The 22,358-nt window shown below is 44.1% G+C and overlaps 1 protein-coding gene across 1 annotated transcript in view; it reads left to right on the top strand.

Moving 5' to 3' along the window:
- The first annotated feature begins 14,147 nt into the window (after positions 1–14,147).
- Positions 14,148–22,358, top strand: part of syt9b (synaptotagmin IXb) — a 69,581-nt gene continuing 61,370 nt past the window's right edge. Inside the window, exon 1 of the mRNA XM_085358707.1 lies at positions 14,148–14,295. Coding sequence (XP_085214833.1) covers positions 14,148–14,295 — 148 coding nt within the window. The remainder of the gene's footprint in view (positions 14,296–22,358) is intronic.

Raw genomic sequence — 22,358 nt, 5'->3', positions numbered from 1 at the left:
CTCACTGGACATGACACAGACCTGCCCCCTGCAATATGATCATTTAAGTGAGACACTAGCTCTTTCACTGTTTGAAAATGGCGGGCACATAATGAAACTGCACATTTTAAATCTGCAACAAGAGCTTTAGGAGTAGCTTGAAGTGCAGGTGCATTGTGCACACGATAAAAATGCCCCTTGAAAGCAGAGTACGTGGTGAATGTTTGGCTGCAATTGGCGCCAACACATTTAAAAATACAACAAGGCTCATTCTTATGCACTCTGCAATGTAGTACATAGCCTCTTAATGTGACCAATACCTTTTTACAAAAGACGCAGATGATCATTTTTAGTATTTCTAAAGTTTGCCTGTGCTTTTCAGCTGAACTAGCATGCTAGCGCTAGGTTATGAGCCTTGGTCTAAATATCAACTGGTGCTTTTATCTCGAAAAAACGTCGCCAAGATATTGAACTTACCGTGCAGACTTTCTGACGAACAAACACAGATCCTCAAAAAACACTTGAAATCGTATGTTTGTAATTTGTCCTAACAACGTAGTTGCTGAAAGTTCGATGTTTTCTTCTCCCGTCTTCTCTCTCGTGCTGGCTCGTTAGCTATAGTCGTGAACTAGGCGCTCTTCTCCTCCCGCCCTCACGTCATTATCCAATCAGAGACGAGCTTCAGATGCACATTCAAAATTAGGCGCGCTCAGTGCAACTGTGAGTGGCCTGAAGTAGCTTACAGCTCTGTGGAGATGAGGCACCATAGAGATCCTATGGGAGGCACTGTAAGTTTGTTTAGCCTTTAATAATGAGACATTGCTGACCTAACCCAAAAAAGTATTCTAGTCTAAGTATCACATTGCAATTAAAAGAAACATAAAGAATACAAGCATTATGACAGAAGCATTACTTAGTTGTTAAATAATAATTTCTTATTGGTTACCCTACAATAGGCTGCAAATGATTTAAGAAAAAAACATGATGTAAACAATTTTAATTGTATATTTTTATATAGCCTATAAATGGAGAGGCAACCTCTCAGGTTCACAATGACATCTTCTGTGAAAACATTTTTATTAGTCCAATCCATGACTTTGCATCATTTCATGAATCATGTTAAAAGTAGGCCCAGTACATCCATGCAGTTGTAAAGTGACTTACATATACGTCATGTGTTTTTAAGAAAAACTGACTAAAACTGTGATTTTTACAGTATTTGCATGTCAAATTAACATGATTGTTTGGTTATGAGTATTACGGTGTTTCACTGTTTTTATTCACAGTATTTGTAGTTTTAACCAATAAATTTGATTATAATCACACATTCATGTTGTAAATATAACAGGAACATTCTGTTTAAAGGTTTACAATAATTCACTGTGATCGAAACAGGAAAGTTGTGTTTTGGGGTTTACTATACATTTCTGTAGGGGTTTTACATGGTTTTTATGTCAATTTCACTGCCTTTTTTTTTACAGTGCACTGTGGAGTGTTTACACCGGTCTCTATATGTAACATATTTCTGGGGAGTGATTAGCTCAAAGCCTGGAGGCCAAACTCTAATAATTGGATACATTTTCCTGGGTGAATTTAAATACATTGCCTGAATGGCAGAAAAGTCAAAGGATGGTAAAATAGACTCCTCAGGGGAAGTTTGGAAGTCTGCACTCCAGGAAAACATTTCCAAAAGCTGCTGGGTTCTTTAAAAGTCTTTAGTTCGTCCAGAGTCGAAAACACTTTAGCAGGAAAAGGTCTCATTAAATGCTGGAAATGCTTTGTGCAGGTACAACTATATGAGGAATTCAGCTTTAAGCCCATTCTCACTTTCAATGTGTCAAATACTGACATTTTATCAAAAAAAGTGTCTTTTCAATCATGGCAAAAAAAGGTTACAGACAGGGAGAGATCGACCTTTTAAACTTGTACGTATGAAGACCTGTTATCACAGGCTTAGTATTGTTAAACTTAAATCTTTCTATAAACTTTGAAATTTAAAAGTTAAAAAAGAGTAAAAAAGGGAACAAATGTCAGAGTGAGAGCAAAACTAAGTTTCCCTGTTGTCGTGTTTGCATTGAACGTCTGACAAGTTAAAAAGAATGGTTCAGGATGTTATCCACAGCCCTTTGTATCACAATCACTCATGACACACATCTCCCACTCCACCCTACTTGTGCTCCCTTCTTCACCTCTCTTGTGCGTGGTCCATTGATCCCGGGTATTTAAACTCACACACCTTTGCTACTTTTAACCCTTGCAGTTCCACGTTTCCACCTGACTCCTTCTCATTCCCGCACATGCATTCTGTCTTGCTTCTGTTGTTTTTGAATCCTTTTCTTCTCAGAGCATACGTCCACCTCTCTTCCCCCGGTCCCTGCTCTCGCTACGGATGATAATGTAGTTCTAAATCAGAGCAAACATCACATCTGTAGCGCTCTCTCTCTCAATGAAGCCATACTGCTGCCCTCTGATTGTCACCTCTCTTCTTAACCTAATTTTAACAACTCTTTCCCATATCTTCATTGTTTGGCTCATCAGCTTTAGCCATCTGAAGCACCTACGGTGCTGCCAAAAAGCAAAAAAAGAAAAGAATAAAACTCACCCTTTAATGACCACTGCTGAACTTTTATTTTAGCTGTTCAGAAACATTCTAAAGGAGAATATGCTGATCGCTGGGCTGATAAAAGCTCCAGACTGATAGACGGCTGATAGAAGCGCTTCAAGAGTTCACTCAGTCTGTCTCGATTGTTTAAAGCAAATCACCTCGGATTTTTTCTACCTTCTCACATCCTGCTGTCAAATGCCAAGGCCTTCAAAGACTCACTTGTTTGCTCACTGAGCGCTTGGTTCCTGTCCTACCTCCTTATTCCTCGTTTGACCTCTCTATAATAGCTGCCTTTCTTCCTGTTTTCTCTCCTGTTAACCTTTAGTAAAATCCTTTGACAGATAGGGACAGGTGAACAGATTCAATTATGAATTCAGCAAATTGAGTGTTTTTTAAACAGTGGCAGATTTCCAAACTATATTAAAATAGATTTTACTGAAAGGATTTGTTTGAAGGATCTGTCTTCAGGGTGTTTTTGACATAGATTGGACATAAAATCTCGGATCAAGATCGTCTAATATAGGGAACAGAAAAATGATTTTGTGTAACCATCTGATTAACAGCCATAGTTAGGCATTCTCTAGTATTGTAACTCCCATGAAATCATTATCTCTATGTTTAATCCATGAAATTGTCAGGGTTCTGGGTGTTCCATTCCTGCCATGTGCTTCTGTAAATAAAGAAGCTGTGATGACTAAAACCTAGTCAAACCTCTACCGCTCTAAGGACATTGGAAAGAAAAGCGATTGAGAGTCTATCTTTATATGAGCCAAAGGGTGAAAAAGGGTGTTTCATGTGAAACCATTAGGAGAACTGCCTTACCCTATCATGTAACCATTGGTGGGTTTTAGGCGCCTGGGACGGGATCTCAAAACTGGATTGTAGGTGGCAGGCAGTTGATGTAAGCCACCCACTCTGTTCAAGGATTGTCATTTACAGTGGACTTAGATGGCTTCTTTCACTCCTCTTTCAAACCATCATACACAGACAAACCTTTATCATTGCACCATATAAAGGGTTATTTATTCTTTAGCTTGTATGAGCAGTAGCAAGGTTTGGGATAAAGAACCCATGTGGATGTTTAGAATCTTGATATTAATATATACAATGTCATGAGTCACCCATAATTTCTTTTTATTTTGCCAGCAAAATGGGAAATAGGTACAGTAATTTACTGAAATGTGCAAAGAAATAGTGAGAGTTTCTTCAATTCTCTTATGCTTTATTCTTTAACACAGCCTGATCGCTCTCAGGCAGGTTTTTGTGTCATTTCTTTAAGCAGTCTTCAGGAACAGTTCACCACCACATTATTATATTAAAGCCGGCTCAAACCAAACACAATAATGGACACAACACCACAATGAAAGTTTACATGACAATATTTACTGTAGGCTGCGGAGAAAGAGAGATCTGAACAAACGGCCAGCCCACAAGCAGTGGTACCAGCCAATCATCTTATCAGAGATCAGAAAATCCAAAAATAAAAGGATGTAATAAGTGCACTGGCAGTGCATCATGCTGACAAGTGAAGCCATCTTTGAAGATGGTGCTGGATGCTGTATCAAAATCTGATGGCACTCTACTGTTTTCATGATTCCATTAACTTTTAAAGATCCCTAACACCACTGGCTGAAATGTAGGCCCAAACCATTACAGAGCCTTTACTTCTCTCATTATCTCCTCTATACATAGTGACAAAGATTTGAACCAAACATTTGAAATCGTTCCATAATATCTGACAATATAAACCACCGATTCTCAGTCCAGGTCTTGTGTATTTTGGCACACCTCAGCATAATCTACCTGTTTGGTGTCCTTACCAAACAGACTCTGTAGATAGTTAGCCCTATCATTTCTTCTTCTGTCCTCCACCATACTGTCATATGCCAAATATTTAGCTGTTCGCAGCTTGTTGGTGCAAAAAATACTATTTTATACCTGCCAAACTATGCTATATTTGACCTTGTTAATAGATTCAGCTAAAAAATAGGAATATATTTTGTGGTAAATGGCCTGTATTTGTATAGCGCTTTACTAGTCCCTAAGGACCTCAAAGCGTTTTACACAACCAGTGATCCACACATTCACACACTGGTGATGGCAAGCTACATTGTAGCCACAGCCACCCTGGGGCGCACTGACAGAGGCGAGGCTGCCGAACACTGGCGCCACCGGGCCCTCTGACCACCACCAGTAGGCAACGGGTGAAGTGTCTTGCCCAAGGACACAACGACCAAGACAGTCAGAGCCGAGGATCGAACCGGCAACCTTCCGATTACAAGCTCAATACTTTTACACAGTACTCTATTACTGTTAGGATGCCTGGGTCGTCGACCCAGGGTTTTTGAGTTTATGTTATTATTTATAATTTCTAGTTTTTGGTTTCTTTGAGTTCCGTCTTATGGCTTATGTCTCTGTCTTCTTTAGTTGCTCTGTCTCCCCTATCACCTGCATCCCCTTGTCTAGTTCGCGTCTCTATGTATCCTTAGTTCCTATATCCCCGTGTTCAGTCAGTGTTTGTGTCTGCCCTGGTCCCACGTCTCTATTCCCTCTGTAGTGCCTGCATGTGAGTCTGTGTTATGTGTTTCCTGTTTTACTTTGAAGGTCTCTGTCTTATTGTGTTCAGTTTACGCTTCCTTTTGTCTCGTCAGTTCTGATTTGCCCCAGCTGTATTTCCCTCCTGTTATTCATTCCCTGATTGCTCCCTCTGTGTATTTAAGCCCTGTGTTTCTCTGTGTCCGTGTCGCGATCTACCGTTTACCAAGCTGTGTGTTTTGTCATTTTTCTAGTTTAAGTTTGTTTTGAGTTTTTCCAGTCATGTTATATTTTGAGTCTTAAATTAAAGCCTTTTTGAGTTCATGTCTGTCTCCAGAGTCTGCACCTTGGGTCCTATTCCTGCCTGCACACAGCCATACCTAACAGAAGATCGCGACCAGAACATGGACCCCGCAGACTCTTTTTCCTCGGAGTACAACACTGAGATGGAGCGGATGGTGAGCCTGCTTGACCGCATCGCCCAGTCCCCTGACTTGAGGACCATGGCAGTGGGGCTGAGTGCGGTGGAGGCCATCATTCGGTTTAACCCCCGGCTTAGCCAGTTTGCTAAGGACACTAAGTTGGACGACACCATTACTGCCTGGAGAGAGCAAGTCAAGGCTGGTGAGCTTGCTCTCTCTCTCTCTACATCTTCCCCACCGTTACTCCAGGACAACGCACACTCTCCTTCTGTTTCAACACTGCCACGGACTTCCTCTCCCTCCCCACACCAGCTGGGTTCTCATTCACCTGCCTTTTTCCTGGCAGCTATGTGGTCAGAGGATGAGGAGGAGGTCTCTTTTTCTCCACCGGTTCCTGTTTCCTCATCCCGAAGGAAACGGCATTCTGGCCGCCGCCACAACAGAACTGTTGAGCATTTTGACTCTGGACATTTTGACATCACACCCACTTCATCTGTTCTGCAAGCTGGTTCTGCTGGAGGGTCCGAGGGGCCTGTTCAGCCACCTGTCTCTGCTGGAGGCTCCGAGGGGCCCGTTCAGCCACCTGTTGTTCCTGCTGGGGGTTCTGGAGAACTGCTTCAGCCGTCTCTTCCTGCTGGAGGGTCCGAGGAACCGCTTCAGCCACCTGTCTCCGCTGGAGGGTCCGAGGAACCGCTTCAGCCACCTGTCTCCGCTGGAGGGTCCGAGGAATCGCTTCAGCCACCTGTCTCCGCTGGAGGGTCCGAGGAATCGCTTCAGCCACCTGTCTCCGCTGGAGGGTCCGAGGAATCGCTTCAGCCACCTGTCTCCGCTGGAGGGTCCGAGGAATCGCTTCAGCCACCTGTCTCTTCCTGCTGGAGGGCCCGAGGAGCCCGTTCAGCCTCACGCCACTTCAGCTGGAGGGCCCGAGGAGCCCGTTCAGCCTCACGCCACGTCAGCTGGAGGGCCCGAGGAGCCCGTTCAGCCTCACGCCACGTCAGCTGGAGGGCCCGAGGAGCCCGTTCAGCCTCACGCCACGTCAGCTGGAGGGCCCGAGGAGCCCGTTCAGCCTCACGCCTCGTCAGCTGGAGGGCCCGAGGAGCCCGTTCAGCCTCACGCCTCGTCAGCTGGAGGGCCCGAGGAGCCCGTTCAGCCTCACGCCTCGTCAGCTGGAGGGCCCGAGGAGCCCGTTCAGCCTCACGCCTCGTCAGCTGGAGGGCCCGAGGAGCCCGTTCAGCCTCACGCCTCGTCAGCTGGAGGGCCCGAGGAGCCCGTTCAGCCTCACGCCTCGTCAGCTGGAGGGCCCGAGGAGCCCGTTCAGCCTCACGCCTCGTCAGCTGGAGGGCCCGAGGAGCCCGTTCAGCCTCACGCCTCGTCAGCTGGAGGGCCCGAGGAGCCCGTTCAGCCTCACGCCTCGTCAGCTGGAGGGCCCGAGGAGCCCGTTCAGCCTCACGCCTCGTCAGCTGGAGGGCCCGAGGAGCCCGTTCAGCCGCCATTAGCTTCTGCCTCGGCCTCTGTTCCTGCTTCGCCTCCGCCTGGTCCAGCTTCGGCCTCAGCCTGTGCTTCGCCTGGTCCGGCCTCCGAGTCTGCAGTTCCGTCTGGTCCGGCCTCCGAGTCTGCTGCTCCGCCTGGTCCGGCCCAAGCCTCTGCAGCTCCGCCTGGTCCGGCCCAAGCCTCTGCAGCTCCGCCTGGTCCGGCCCAAGCCTCTGCAGCTTCGCCTGGTCCGGCTTCAGCCTCAGCCTCTGTTCCTGCTTCGCCTCAGCCTGATCCGGCTTCGGCCTCTGCAGCTCCGCCTGGTCCAGCCTCCGAGTGTTCAGCTTCGTCTGCTCTTGAGGTCTCCCTGCTGTCTGTTCCTGCCCGGCCTGCCCGGCCTGCCCGGCCCGCTCGGCCCGCACGTCCTGTCCGGCCTGCACATCCTGTCCGGCCTGCTTGTCCTGCACGTTCTGTCCGGCCGATGACTGGACGTCGTTGCCGTCATGGACAGCCCCCTGAACTACGCCGCTGCCGCTGCCTCCCGCCCGGCCGGCCTCCTGACCTGCTCCGCCGCCGTCGGTGCCTTCCGCCCGGCCGGCCTCCTGAACTGTTTTCTGGGCTCTTGGACCATCAGCCTCCGGGCCGCCCCCCTGACCTACCCGGGTTTGGACTGTTGTGCCGTCAGCCTCCGGGCCGGCCCCCTGAACTTTTTTGAGACTATTGCCTGGGCCTCTGCGCCTTTCGTGAGCTCTTTTGTTTGTTTGCTTTTGGACTTTGACTGGGCCTTGGTGCTGTTGTTTTGGACTTTGTTTCTGTGTTTTGTTCTGTTGCTTTCCGGGCTCCAGTGTTTTGCACTTTTTTTTTTGTTTTGTTGTTTCTGGCTCCTTGTTTTGTTTCTAGCCCTCCATCCTGTTTCCTCCGCCGCCCACCCTGGTTGGGTTGTTTTTGTTTTTTTTGATTTTGATGTTTTGGTTTGGGCTGTCTGGAAGCCAGCCCTTAAGGGGGGGGGGGGGTACTGTTAGGATGCCTGGGTCGTCGACCCAGGGTTTTTGAGTTTATGTTATTATTTATAATTTCTAGTTTTTGGTTTCTTTGAGTTCCGTCTTATGGCTTATGTCTCTGTCTTCTTTAGTTGCTCTGTCTCCCCTATCACCTGCATCCCCTTGTCTAGTTCGCGTCTCTATGTATCCTTAGTTCCTATATCCCCGTGTTCAGTCAGTGTTTGTGTCTGCCCTGGTCCCACGTCTCTATTCCCTCTGTAGTGCCTGCATGTGAGTCTGTGTTATGTGTTTCCTGTTTTACTTTGAAGGTCTCTGTCTTATTGTGTTCAGTTTACGCTTCCTTTTGTCTCGTCAGTTCTGATTTGCCCCAGCTGTATTTCCCTCCTGTTATTCATTCCCTGATTGCTCCCTCTGTGTATTTAAGCCCTGTGTTTCTCTGTGTCCGTGTCGCGATCTACCGTTTACCAAGCTGTGTGTTTTGTCATTTTTCTAGTTTAAGTTTGTTTTGAGTTTTTCCAGTCATGTTATATTTTGAGTCTTAAAGCCTTTTTGAGTTCACGTCTGTCTCCAGAGTCTGCACCTTGGGTCCTATTCCTGCCTGCACACAGCCATACCTAACAATTACATATGATAGAGTCCTTGTTGATTTGACCAGAGGTCTTTGCATCTTTCTTGTTAATGAAAAACCCTGTACCATGTTGTGAGTGTTTTCCCTCTTTAATTGACCAATACATGATGAACCTAATTATCATGTGACTTCAAGGAGCTCTTTCATTTGTTCCCACATGCAGTAAGACCCTTAAACCTGCCCTATACCTTATAAACACAGAGTTGCATTTAGAAGCTAAAGAGCCAGATATTTTTCTCATAAAAACTTTACAGTTCTGTGGACAGAAATGCCTTTTTGATGACAGAGAGGAGGGAAAAGATGAGACTGGTGTGGGCTGACAGAAATGCTATAATAGCCGCCATAGTGAACAGAAAATTGTCAGAATGCACAACATGTTGAACCTTGAGAAAGATGACCTCCAACAGCAGAGGACTGAGTAGAGTTCCACTGCTGTGAGCCAAGAACAGAATGAGAGGCGGCTGTTGACACAGAGTTGTCAAAAGTGAACTCAAAATGTTTACCCTGAGCTGCAGAATCTCAGTTTCTTCAGAAGACTGAAGTGGCTGGACAGCAGCAACATGAGTCCATGTATCCAATTTCAAAATAATATCGAATACTCGTAATATACGTAATCCATATCACAAAGAACAGCGTGAGGGCCTACCAAGTTATAGCATGATGTTTCGAATAAAGTCCTAAAGGAGTGAATAAGTGTATAAAAAGACTGAATCACTATACAACACATCACACATATACATAACCCAATGGAAATATCAATGATGCTGAATCAGTCAGTAAATATAAGTTCCTGTGTCTCTTGCTGGCTCACATTTGTACAAACAAAGAAACCAAACTTACCTGTTCAAACCAGTGGGTGTCCAGCACATTTACACAGTCTCAACATAATGTTTTCATGACTATTTTGGGGGATTGTCAGCCTGTTCAAGCCTCTTAAGTGGTCTGCTTATACTAAGTTTCACCAGGCTACACAGTGTTGCCCATTTATATTTGGTTAGCACCACTAAAATGAAAAGAATACTTATTTTCATGTACACCAAGTGCAAGTTCTCATGACACAACAGAGCAGGTGTCAGTGACAACAGATATGACGCTGTTCATGTCTGAGACAGCACAAAGGTGGGCTGCAAAGCAGCTAGCAGATATACAGCAACTGTACAGTCAAGCTGAAGCAGCTTAAATGAGGTTTGGGATTTCCAGCAAAGCTTTGGAAAGGCTCCAGCAAGGCCAGAACTCAGCTGCCAGGCTTCTATCACAAACTGAACTCTGGCAACATATCACCCCCGTCCTCACAGATCTCCACTGGCTCCTGGTCAAGTCATGCATCACTTAGAAGATCTTTATTCTCACTTACAAATCTCCCAGTGGCCCGGCTACTCAGTATCTGTCAGACCTCCTTCACCCAACCACACAACCTCAGACGCCGAGCCACGGCTCTGCTTTCTGTGCTTCACACCAACCTCCACAGCTTTGAGGATGGAGCCTTCAGTGTGGCAGCGCCTACCCTCTCTCCTATCTGTGCTCTGCAATGCTTGTTCACTGGGGGCGTTGCAGAGAGCCCAGCAATGAGTTCTCCTCAAATCTCACCTCTTCAACAAGACCTTCAACCTCTAACCTTTTTTTATTTACTTACTTTTTTGTAAAGCATGCTTGAGTTTCTCGAAAGGTGCTATACAAATCTAAGTTATTATTACATGTCGCACAGCAGAAGTTAAGAAAATTGATGCATGGATGTGCAGAAGGGTATCAGCTGAGCCATGAGCTCATGTGGGCTGGCATTAAGATCAGGTAATGTGACAGGGTTTTCACATGTGAGCAAACACATGCTGCCTACATCACAGATCTTGCAATAACTGCGGCTGTTGATTCTTGTAATTTGTCAAGTGTCAAATTATATTCACTTCCAATTCATGACATCTTTTCTGACTACTGAATTATGGCTGCTGTGGGCTTTTCCCTTCACAATAGCATCCTGCTATAAACCAAAGTACTACTAAGTAAAGTAAGTAAGTAAAATCGTATTTATATAGCACATTTCAAGATAAAATCACAAAGTGCTTCACAGAAGCTTGACAATAAAACAAAAACTACTAGATACATTGCTGTTTTGTTTTGTTTTAGCTGAAAGACATTGAGAATCATAGTGACTATCCTTTTAACCTTAGTTAGAAGTTCATGTGCGGATTCTGCTTCGAGAGGCGTTTAAGAACAGAGAGACTGGTGTGGAGGCCGAACAGATGCCCTCTGTTTCTCTGAGGCAGCTGGGCTGGCTGTGAGCCTTGGCTGGATCCTCCAAATAATGCTAAATCAAACTCACCCACATCCACGAGAGACACAGACACACCCCAGTTTGACACACACACACACAAACACACGCACAGGTGCAGTAATGTGTCCATGCGCATACATAAACGCAGTACAGAGACTTTAGAAAAGAACAAGTAATGTGCACATGTGTACAGAGATGCAAACAGGGAAGCAGAGGCACCCACACAGACTCCCACACACACAAATCAAGCTGCAGAACACAGCTGAACAGAGCATTGCCATGCACAGCACTTGCTATTTGATCATGCACTGAAATTTTGGAGCCTCTGACCATTAAGGCTGACAGGATCGCATCAACTGGCTCATATAAGGAGATAATATCTTGAGTGGTTACTTCAGCGTATAAGCAGCTCTACAGCACAGTCATATAACAGTGGTGCAATGAGTTTGTGTATGTATGTGCTGAGAAGTGGGACACACAGGTACTCTACACTGAAAACACTCCACATGACCCCCGGTTGTGAAAAAATCAAAGTTTGAGTAGTGTCACACGGGAGCACTTTCACTTGCTGCTGCACTTTCATCGCCACTCCGTGATGGCATGTCAGCATCAACGACTCTATTTGTACTCTAGATGATGGTGTAACCTCTCTCTCAGCACTATAAATCAATTGAGCTTTGAAAACACAACCTTTTCATTCAGACTTTGAAAAGATGAACGGATTATGTTTTTCATTAAAAAAAACACCTGGTTAGTCGGCGAGCTTCATTCAGAGATGCAAATTAATCACGTCTCCAAAGACTCTGATTTCAGAAAGCTGGTCAAATTTGAAGTAATGTTATTACCAGAAAACTGGATCCATGTGAGCTCGGGCTAAAGCTGTGTCTAACAATAAAAGGTGTGATAAGGCTACCCTACCTATTTGAAAGTGTCAAATTTTGATAGGTACTCTGTGTTAGAAACTGCATCTGGCACCACACGCTGGGTTCTGGGGAGTTTGTAATTTTTGGCTTTGTGCTTTGTGCTGGAGGTAAGATTGTGTTTGTCACAAAGCTGCAACTTTCTTCTTCTTAAATTTCAACTGAGCAGAAACTTCAAGGCGTGAAAAATAAAGCCACTGTTTAAGTGCCAAAAAACACCACAGAAGTTCTTCCAAATGATGTTGCTTCAATTTCCGTGGAATCACATGTTAAAATGCCCAACTTAAGAGAGAATGTATTTACTTGATTATTTTCTGTGGTCACTTATAGCGTCACATTAAAGTCACTGTTGCCTGGGCAGACCTTTGACAACTGATGTAGAGTAACTAGAAGAACTTGAGGTAATTTCTGCTGTAACATAAATCGGGACAACCTGCCATCCTTCTGTGCATCCATCCATCATGTTCTGCTTATTCAGTGCTGCTGAATGCTATCCCTGCTGTCACTGGGCAAAAAGAGATGTACACCCTAGAGAGATTACCAGTCTATTGCAGGCTTCACACAGAGACAGACAATCATTCATTCCCATATTCACAACTATGGCCAATTTAAAATTACTACTCAATCTGACAAGTATGTCTTCGGACCGTGGGAGAGCATGGCATGTAGGATATGCAGATGCATGAAAGGCCCCTGCTGGCCAGTGGACTTGAATTCAGGGCATTTTTACACCACAGTGCCGCCCCTGCATCTGTTAATCACTGGCTAATCTTTTTTTTATTTGTTGTTTTGTTTTTTGCAGTAACTCTTAACAGGCTCACTCATTTCTCTTGATCCAACTATGCATTACAAAGTTATGGTGCTTTGCTAGCTTTTTTGACCAACACCAGTCTTTTTGCTGGTGGAAATGCATGGAACCCATCCTAGATTAGGCAAGAGTACTGCGTTGGTGGGGTGTCAGTAATTGTTTTCCACTGAGAAGAGCTGCCTACTATTGACATGGAACCAAATAGTCATTTCGAAAGAAAGAAGCTTGTTTTAAAGCCAAGTTTCCATCAAAATTTAGCATGAAATTGAAATACATTTGTAGAAAAACTGAAAATATGACATTGAGTTAGTTTTTTCCTGTGATTATCTTCATGTGAACAGAGTGCAAAAGCAAAACTATGATACATTTTTTCTCCCCTAATTTTCTGGGTTTCTGGGTTCTTTCTTTACAACAGTTTTGTTCCAAGTTTGCAACTGAAACACCCTCAACAAATATAATATAATATAATATAATATAATATAATATAATATAATATAATATAATATAATATAATATAATATAAGCACCGGAGATACTTTGTAGATACTGAAAGGTTCTCTTCTAACACTTTCTAAACACAGAGAATGAGGCTAAGATGTGGAGGTCGTTTTTAGCCAAGGCTTTAATGTGACATTTATCCGTCGTTCTCGCCCTTCATTACTTCCATCAGTAAAGGTCAGGCTCGTACATGTGGGCCCTCGCAGGTGTTTGAGCCCCTTACATCTACTACCCAGGAGCGCAAGCGGATATCACATTACTCATGTGATTACCTGGTGAAAGGAATCCGATCTTTGACTTTACGCATGAGATAAAAGAGAATAAGGAGATAACCAGGGTGAGATTCCGTGACATTTCCGTTGTTTAAGAAGAGGTACACAGATCTCTTGGCGGCTTTTCTTCCTCAAAGGACTTCGTTGGTGTGGGAAGGGGGGCGCTGATGGAGGCAGAACTTCCTGTCTGTCTTTTTGCATCCCAGTGCGTGGAGAAATAATTGAGTGCAGTGAAAGCCGAGCATTCATTCAAAGACCTTGACTGGCGCTACTGAAGCCTGGAGGCTCAGTAGTGATTCAGCAGCAGCGGAGCAGCGCTTAGGAGACAGTGGTGGTGAGAAGGAAGGAATAAAGGGAAAAAAGAGAAAAGGAAATTTCAAAAGAAGGAGGTGAACAACGTGAGCCGCGCGCCGATTTGGAGCCGCGTTTTCATCGCTTAACAACACGGAGTGAAAGGGGATTTAAAGAAAAGAGAGAGAGAAGCCGGTGAAAACTTCTCCCATCGCGGCCAAAACCTTCTGATTTTACTTAAAAAACAATTAAACTCCGGGAAATTCGGTTTGCAGCGGATTTTGACGGATGCGCACCGGAGCTATCCAGGGGTGTAGCCGCGATTCCCGTCGTGCGTCTTTGCGCTGTTAGAGGTGGTGTGTGACTGAGTGTGTGTGAGAGAGGAGGATACAGATAGAGGTGGAGGATCAGCCGGAGTGGCCGACCAGCCAGAAGGATGCTGGAGGGCAATGCCTGCAGAAAGAGAGGATGAGATTTGTCGAAAGGCGCTGGAACTGCTCTCGGACCTTTGCTCCAAGGGAGAGGTGCAGGACGACAACTGCCTGGATTTCATTTACTACTTCAGGGATCTGGCCAGACCCCGTTACACGGACTCAGGTAAGGCTCCACGGTCTTCTCTTTGATAAAGTAGGATAGAGTTATATTATATCCAACACTAACTCGTGGCAGTTTAATTTTATTATGAGCTCCAGGAGCTCCAACAAATAGGTTTTTTTTAGTTTTTGCTTTTATCTTTAGGAAAGCACTAAACAAACTCCAGTTTCCCCAAAATACACGAAACCCTCAAACCTTATTCCTCCAGTGTGTGTGTGTGTGTGTGTGTGTGTGTGTGTGTGTGTGTGTGTGTGTGTGTGCAAGACTCCAACTGTAGGAAAAACGGTTGCTCTGTACAATCACCACATTAAGAGAAACGTTCAGGGGAAAAAAGCATTTGAACCTTTTCCTTTTAATTGTATTTTTGCAGTAGTAGTCAGTCTAAACAGAAAAGAACTTTTTTGCTCCATGCACATAATTGTATTTCACTATTTTTCCAGTTCACTACAAATGCATTAAGAGTGTGAATTGTGAACTTGTTGCTTGCATCCATTAGTGCCAGCAGAATCCACAAAACATTTCGGATCTATAAGTGAGTGTGAGTGTTTGTTTGCAAATGCTCCGGCGGCATCCATCAGCTTCTTCACGCAGACTGAAAGGGAGTGCTGCTTTGATTTCTCTTTTACTCTGACAGCCTGGAGAGAGGCAGAGAGAAAGCCCCACCCGATAATTCCACATAACTGCCATCATTGTGCAGACATAGCTCCAGCAAAAGGAAATAAGGATCGACAACTTAAATTAGTTACTGTATTTTACACAATCTGTTGGGCACACCCAATAAATTTAAAGTTTTTCAGCAAAACCTTTAGAGATAAAATGAAGTGTAAAATCATTGAATTTGAAAGTTTAGAGAGTTACTTTTACTACATATTGATATGATGTCCTTCAATCTTTGTTTGTTTTTAAGAATCATCCATTTGCAGCCATCGCAGCCTCGCAGACCCCTGCAGCTGTCACTTTCACACCGTGTTTTCTGAAGTGCCTCCCACATCTTGGTTTGGTTTGACTGACTCTTTTTCTTTCTTTTAAATACCATGTGGTCAGGGGTTAAAGTGGGATTTGGCAGGTGTGCACTCCTTAAGATCTGATGGAGCGGTGAAGTGCGGTGAAATGACTCACTGAAAAATAATTGACTTAATCTTCTCTACTGTAAGCTGCAGTAGATTTTTCTTTGTGGACAGGCTGTGATCATCTGACCTGTGTTGCTGCAGCAAACTCTGATATTTATTGTTCCTTGTGGTCTTGCAGATGTTACATGAGTCATTGTGGGCTCTTTTTAAACCATTAGCCAGTAAAAAGATAATATAAAGGTGGAATTTGGTGTTGCTGAAGCACTTCATCGAATAACTCCTACCTTTAACTTAACTGAGCAGAGAGGACAGTAAACACAGTCTACCCTACACCGGATCTACAGTACCCATTACTGAAAAGTTTGGCTTGTCCTGTATAACCTTTCAGCCAAAGTCAGTCATTTGCAGTAAAATCACCACATAATTTCAGAATCACAACATTTACGCATTAATTGTCTGATGAAAAAAATCGAGCAAACTTACATCAGTTATCTGACTTTAACTTTTTAAACTTAAACTTAATTTTCAAATATCGTTACTGTGCCTTTAGCTTGCAGACAGATTTTGTGCCAAACTGCATATAAAATACTGTATTTGGTGATATTTGTTAAGCCATTTGTGTGGTTCGCTTAAAAAAAAATCACCACATTTTAAACTCACTCAACTCTATCTGCAGTTGCTAGACGCTGATGTACTGCAGCCACAACTTTATTGAGATCTGAATGCATGAATGCATAACAGGGATGAGAAGGAAAAGAGGATGTGTGGAGAGTGTGCATGCTGGAACATGGAGACACATTACTTTGTGATTTATTGAGTGAGTATCTCTGTGGCATCGGCTAGAACGAATGCCAAGCAGCAGCGTATGAAAAATCAACTCAGTTGATGTCATTATGCATTAAACTATTATTATCCTCTTTTTGATTCAGACACTTCAAACTTCCATTAGTCTGAAAATAACACTTTTTTTCCTCCAAACCTTTTAGTGGCCAGTCTCTCAGATATTGATTGCTCTATGTCAGTGTTTAGGTGGCTGGTTCGTGTCAAAGTAACATCCACACGTAGGCCGGGACCTGAGGGTTTACGGGAGAGCATTGCACTATAAAGAGGTGATTAATTTTCTCCTCTCCTCCTGTCAGTGGTTTTAATGCTGTGGCTCAGTGTATTTCCCTCCTCTTGTCCTTGTGTCTGTATACACATATGTTGTTTTTTGTAGATAACCGCATCCTTTACACATTCATCATTAAGCATATATGATGAGGCGGAAGTTCAAGCTTCCACTGGCTCCTCTGAGGAGCTCGGACCCACTTCCTCTTGTGTTAGAGTTCTAAAAAATGCACGTGCACCGTTTGATACACAGCAAACAACTGTCCCTTCGGGAATTGCGGGAGACTGGAGCTGGGCACAACTTTCTGATATCAATTAAATCTGATAAAATCTGATTAAAAAAAATCTTTAGTGGGTTTGGCATGAAATGAAACATAATATATATATATACACTGAACAAAAATATAAACGCAACACCTTTGTTACTGCTCCCATTCCCCATGGGATGGACGTAGAGACCTAAAATTCATTCCAGATACACAATATAACCATCCCTCCCAAACAGTGGTCACAAATCAGTCCAAATGTGTGGTAGTGGGCACATCTGCTATATTGAGATAATCCATCCCACCTCACAGGTGTGCCACATCAGGATGCTGATCTGACATCATGAGTAGTGCACAGGTGTACCTCAGACTGCCCACAACAAAAGGCCACCCTGGAATGTGCAGTTCTGTCTCACAGCAAAATGCCACAGATGCCACAAGCAATGAGGGAGCGTGCAATTGGCATGCTGACAGCAGGAATGTCAACCAGATCTGTCGCCCGTGCATTGAATGTTCATTTCTCAACCATAAGCCGTCTCCACAGGCGTTTCAGAGAATATGGCAGCACATCCAACCGGCCTCACAACCGCAGACCTCGTGTAACCACACCAGCCCAGGACCTCCACATCCAGCAGGTTCACCTCCAAGATCGTCTGAGACCAGCCACCCAGACAGCTGCTGGAACAATTGGTTTGCACAACCAAACAATTTCTGCACAAACTGTCAGAAACCGTCTCAGGGACGCTCAACTGCATGCCCGTCGTCCTCATCGGGGTCTTGACCTGACTCCAGCTCTTCGCCGTAACAGACTTGTGTGGGAAAATGCTCACATTCGATGGCGTCTGGCACGTTGGAGAGGTGTGCGCTTCACGGATGAATCATGGTTCACATTGTTCAGGGCAGATGGCAGCTGAGAATGTCCCAGTTCTTGCATGGCCAGCATACTCACCGGACATGTCACCCATTGAGCATGTTCGGGATGTGCTTGACCGGCGTATACGACAGCGTGTACCAGTTCCCACGAATATCCAACAACCTCGCACAGCCATTGAAGTGGAGTGGACCAACATTCCACAGGCCACAATTGACAATCTGATAGACTCCATGCGACGATGTGTTGCACTGCATGAGGCAAATGGTGGTCACACCAGATACTGACCGGTTCTGGGTCCCCAGATCCCCAATAGCGCAAAAAACTGCACATTCCAGGGTGGCCTTTTGTTGTGGGCAGTCTGAGGTACACCTGTGCACTACTCATGATGTCAGATCAGCATCCTGATGTGGCACACCTGTGAGGTGGGATGGATTATCTCAATATAGCAGATGTGCCCACTACCACACATTTGGACTGATTTGTGACCACTGTTTGGGAGGGATGGTTATATTGTGTCTGGAATGAATTTTAGGTCTCTACGTCCATCCCATGGGGAATGGGAGCAAAAACAAAAGTGTTGCGTTTATATTTTTGTTCAGTGTATATATATATATATATATATATATATATATATATATATATATATATATATATATATATATATATATATTGGAGCAGAGGATCGCAAGTTCGATTCCTGCCTGGGGCGTCTGTATCCAGTAAGGGTCCTAAGGCTAGACCCCCTATGCTAAGCAAGCCTACCGCAGACATGAGCGAGACAGATAAATATGAAGGCATGCTGGCTCGGACGTCGCCCGGATCAACAAGGTCCGCGTCAGGTGTTGAGGGACCAGGGCACCCTGACTAAAAGTGGGCTACTGGAACAAGAAGGCATCGGTGGGCAAGAGACGAAAACAGGGCGTTGTTGGAATGCTACTACGCAAGTAACCCCGGCGGAAGGGGCTACATGAATAGGATGAGGGACCTATGGATTCTTCGATACCCAACATCCACAATGACGGCAAAATACCAAGGGCTCAGAGAAGAGCTCGAGAGGATGTGGAGGGTGAAGGTAACGATGGTCCCCGTGGTAATCGGAGCACTAGGTGCGGTGACTCCCAAGCTAGGCGAGTGGCTCCAGCAGATCCCGGGAATAACATCGGAGATCTCTGTCCAGAAGAGCGCAGTCCTGGAAACAGCTAAGATACTGCGCAGGACCCTCAAGCTCCCAGGCCTCTGGTAGAGGACCCGAGCTTGAAGGATAAACCGCCCGCAGGGGCGTGCTGGGTGGTTTTTTATATATAAAAAAAAAAAAAACACCCAGCAGCTGGATAGCGTAGTGGTTAAACTACACGCCTTTGGAACAGAGGATCGCAAGTTCGATTCCTGCCTGGGGCGTCTGTATCCAGTAAGGGTCCTAAGGCTAGACCCCCTATGCTAAGCAAGCCTACCGCAGACATGAGCGAGACAGATAAATATGAAGGCATGCCGGCTCGGACGTCGCCCGGATCAACAAGGTCCGCGTCAGGTGTTGAGGAACCAGGGCACCCTGACGAAAAGTGGGCTACTGGAACAAGAAGGCATCGGTGGGCAAGGGACGAAAACAGGGCGTTGTTGGAATGCTACTACGCAAGTAACCCCGGCGGAAGGGGCTACATGAATAGGATGAGGGACCTATGGATTCTTCGATACCCAACATCCACAATGACGGCGAAACAACTAGTAGCTCAGTGTTCCAACATTCGAAAGAAGGGACTGCTCTCACAGCTAGAGATTGACGAGGTACAACACAAATGCTACGGCAAGGAGGAGTCAGGACGCCAGGTCAGGGGGGAGATATCATCACCCCCACCCGAGATTGGGTACATAGCCCCAAGTGCGATAGGAGAAGGATCGTTGAGTGCGAGAGGAGCTGACCTGAAAAATAGGATCATGGCCAAGCTTGAAACCTGGATCCCCCGTAGCCGGTTACCAAGATTACGTGAAGTACCCTCAGAAGGTCTGCTAGATGATGTTAATGCAGCACTACGGGCATATATATATATATATATATATATCATGATTATAATAAGCCAGGAAGTATTAAAAGAGAAGGTCAAGGATATCCATTTTTCTTCGCAATAATTCTGTTGTACAGTAATTGACTGCAATTCAGCCAGTGGCACAGCAGGGGGCGCTCTCAGGATAGTTCGCGATGAATAGTGTGTCATTATTATGACACATTTACACCTGCTTCTAGACAAAACAAAACCAAAACCAAAACCCTTCCACATTTAATTTAGTCTTTGCATTTAAATCAGAATTCAAATAAAAAAATATTATGATATCCTTTAGTTTTTCTCACCGTGAAGCAAATTTTGCCCTTAAATCACTAGCATTTCAGTAATGCATGCTGATTGGTGCATTAAAAAATCACATGTGTGAAAGAAACAGCTCTCTGATGTGGTTGAAGGTGACGCCTAGAGCCTGACTGATATAAGATTTTGAAGACTGATGCTGATACCAATATTTGCAAAGCTAAAAATTTGATATTGCGATGCTTCAGCCAGCATTTTTTTTTCTTTCAAACACATGAATAAACTGATTTCCCCAACATTCCCCATCTTTTATGCTCTACCTGACTCTGCATGGATCTGCTGATTATGTGTGTTGCCAACAGGAAAGTTGCAGATTGCACTCTAGTGCACAAACTCTGCAACATCGCCACTCTTAAGGCGTTGAAGGATGTTTTTTCAGTCTCTCCTTTTTTGTTTTTAACTTTTCATTTACTGGCTGTTACAGCACAGTACAGATAGAGCTGCTGTTATTTAACATCAAGTGAAATTTGCTGAAATTCTCAACCGGCTGTTTTATGTTTAAAATCAGAATATGTATCATATTATCTAAAAATTGAATAAAATACGGCTCTATTCAATCTAGACTATCTTGCGAAGACCCTGTGAGGGCTTTTATGAAATCAAAAGTCTAAAAAGCAGGAATTTTCAATTATACTCACAGTAGTCTGCTTTAATAATGTGTAGATACGCTACCACACAGTTTAAACAGTCAGAAATTTCTAATGTGTGAATGCATCGGTGCAACAACCTGATTGGCTCAAATGATTTCAGTTCATCTGGCTCTCTTTTGGGAAAGACGACAGGATAACCTTCAACTTTGCTCTTACCGAATTCTGCAACAATTTCTTTTCAAAATTGTCTGAATGCCATTTCTCTTTCTTAGACTGCCTCTGACAGTACTTGCCCTCAAGAGGCTAAGGCTGAGTAAACTTGCAGAGAAACGATATATTAAAAATGACAAAAAAACATCCAAAAACAACAAAAAGAGCACACACCTCAAGACAAAAAACGTTTTTTCTTTCTTAATTATATTGAAATTTCCACTCAGCATATGTATGAGATCCTAATTAAATGAGCAGAGAGAAAAACAAAACAAAACAATGCATTTTAAAATGGATTTTCCACTAGTGCATTTTCTTTTTAACTTGTCCCACTTAGAATGAACTTCTCTTCTGTTTCATGCATGTCTCTGTTGTAAAGACAACAAAAAAGGAGCTGGATGAACTGTGCAGATGACTTTATCGCTTCACACTTACCCACAACTATCACTGACATGAGTTTGACGAGTCAAAGGCAAAATGTGAAGTTAAACTTACATTTTAGTTAATGGGAGATTACCAGTAATTCTACCTTCTACTCAAAGGCTTGAGGGGACACTAAACTGAACTATTAGACACATAAATCCAGCTTAAATATCAAAAGCACATGTACTGAACTGAGCAAAACAGCTCTACCCAACAGTAATGATCTCAGAATAAAAGCTCATGAAATCAGAGGCTGCTTTTGGATCAAATCACCCCCGTGCTCTTGCTGGCCTGTGTGCCTGTTAGATTGAAAAGCATGCTTCTTAGTTTCAAACTGAACTTCTCCTGTATCTCTATTTTTAAGCGTGCAGCCTGCTCCATGCTGGACCTCCATAATGGAACCAGCTGTGGGGGCAAGATTAGTGATGCAATCACCAAGCTTTTTTTCTTCCCTGCCGTCTCTTATGCACTTGCTAAAACTGCTTCTTTCTGCCCATGAGAACAGTCCAACAAAAGGATATCTTTTTAGATTTTAAAATATTTTTGGAGTCAAGCTTCAACTTCTTTTAATGTATGTTAATGGTATTGAATGCAATAAAATGCAAAAGCAGGATTAACCTAACTAATTTCTTCATCCTTCATGTGCTATGATTCTGCAATGCAAAACAGATGTATTACTAATATGTACACATAGGTGCTGTGCTGTGAGATCCAATCTCCGAGGAAGATGAGGCACTAATTCACACATGCCTAGTTTCCAGTGAAGCTTCATTCAGGATAATTATGTGCAAGATAAACCAATTATATTATGACTCCCACGAGCACTTCTATGACTCACATGTGTGTGAAAAAGAGTTGGACGAGAAACATTTAAATAATTTGCAATTTGCTTCATCCGGGCAGGGATGCACCTATTTTTTATGTTTGTGTATACATTCTCAGTTACTACTAGCTAGTTTAGTTGTTAACTAGTGTTTTTCTGTAACTGGTTACACTGTTAAAACCTTATATTTGACCTCATGAGAGAAGTCCCAATCCAGGAGGAAGAGTTTAGTGAATTTATTCATAGAGATGGTGCAAGTAAGGGTTGCTTACAGGTAGATGGGCACAGGATCAGATATGTTCCATGACAGCAGGATGGCTGTGTGACATATCTCCCCTGTCGTGGA

Source organism: Diplotaxodon limnothrissa, linkage group LG7 (genome assembly GCF_057381915.1).
Source record: "Diplotaxodon limnothrissa isolate DT_005_m linkage group LG7, D_limnothrissa_male_GT1.1, whole genome shotgun sequence".
Classification (NCBI taxonomy): domain Eukaryota; kingdom Metazoa; phylum Chordata; class Actinopteri; order Cichliformes; family Cichlidae; genus Diplotaxodon; species Diplotaxodon limnothrissa.
The sequence above is the reverse complement of the archived record's forward strand: the minus strand, read 5'-3'. Positions and strand labels throughout refer to the sequence as shown.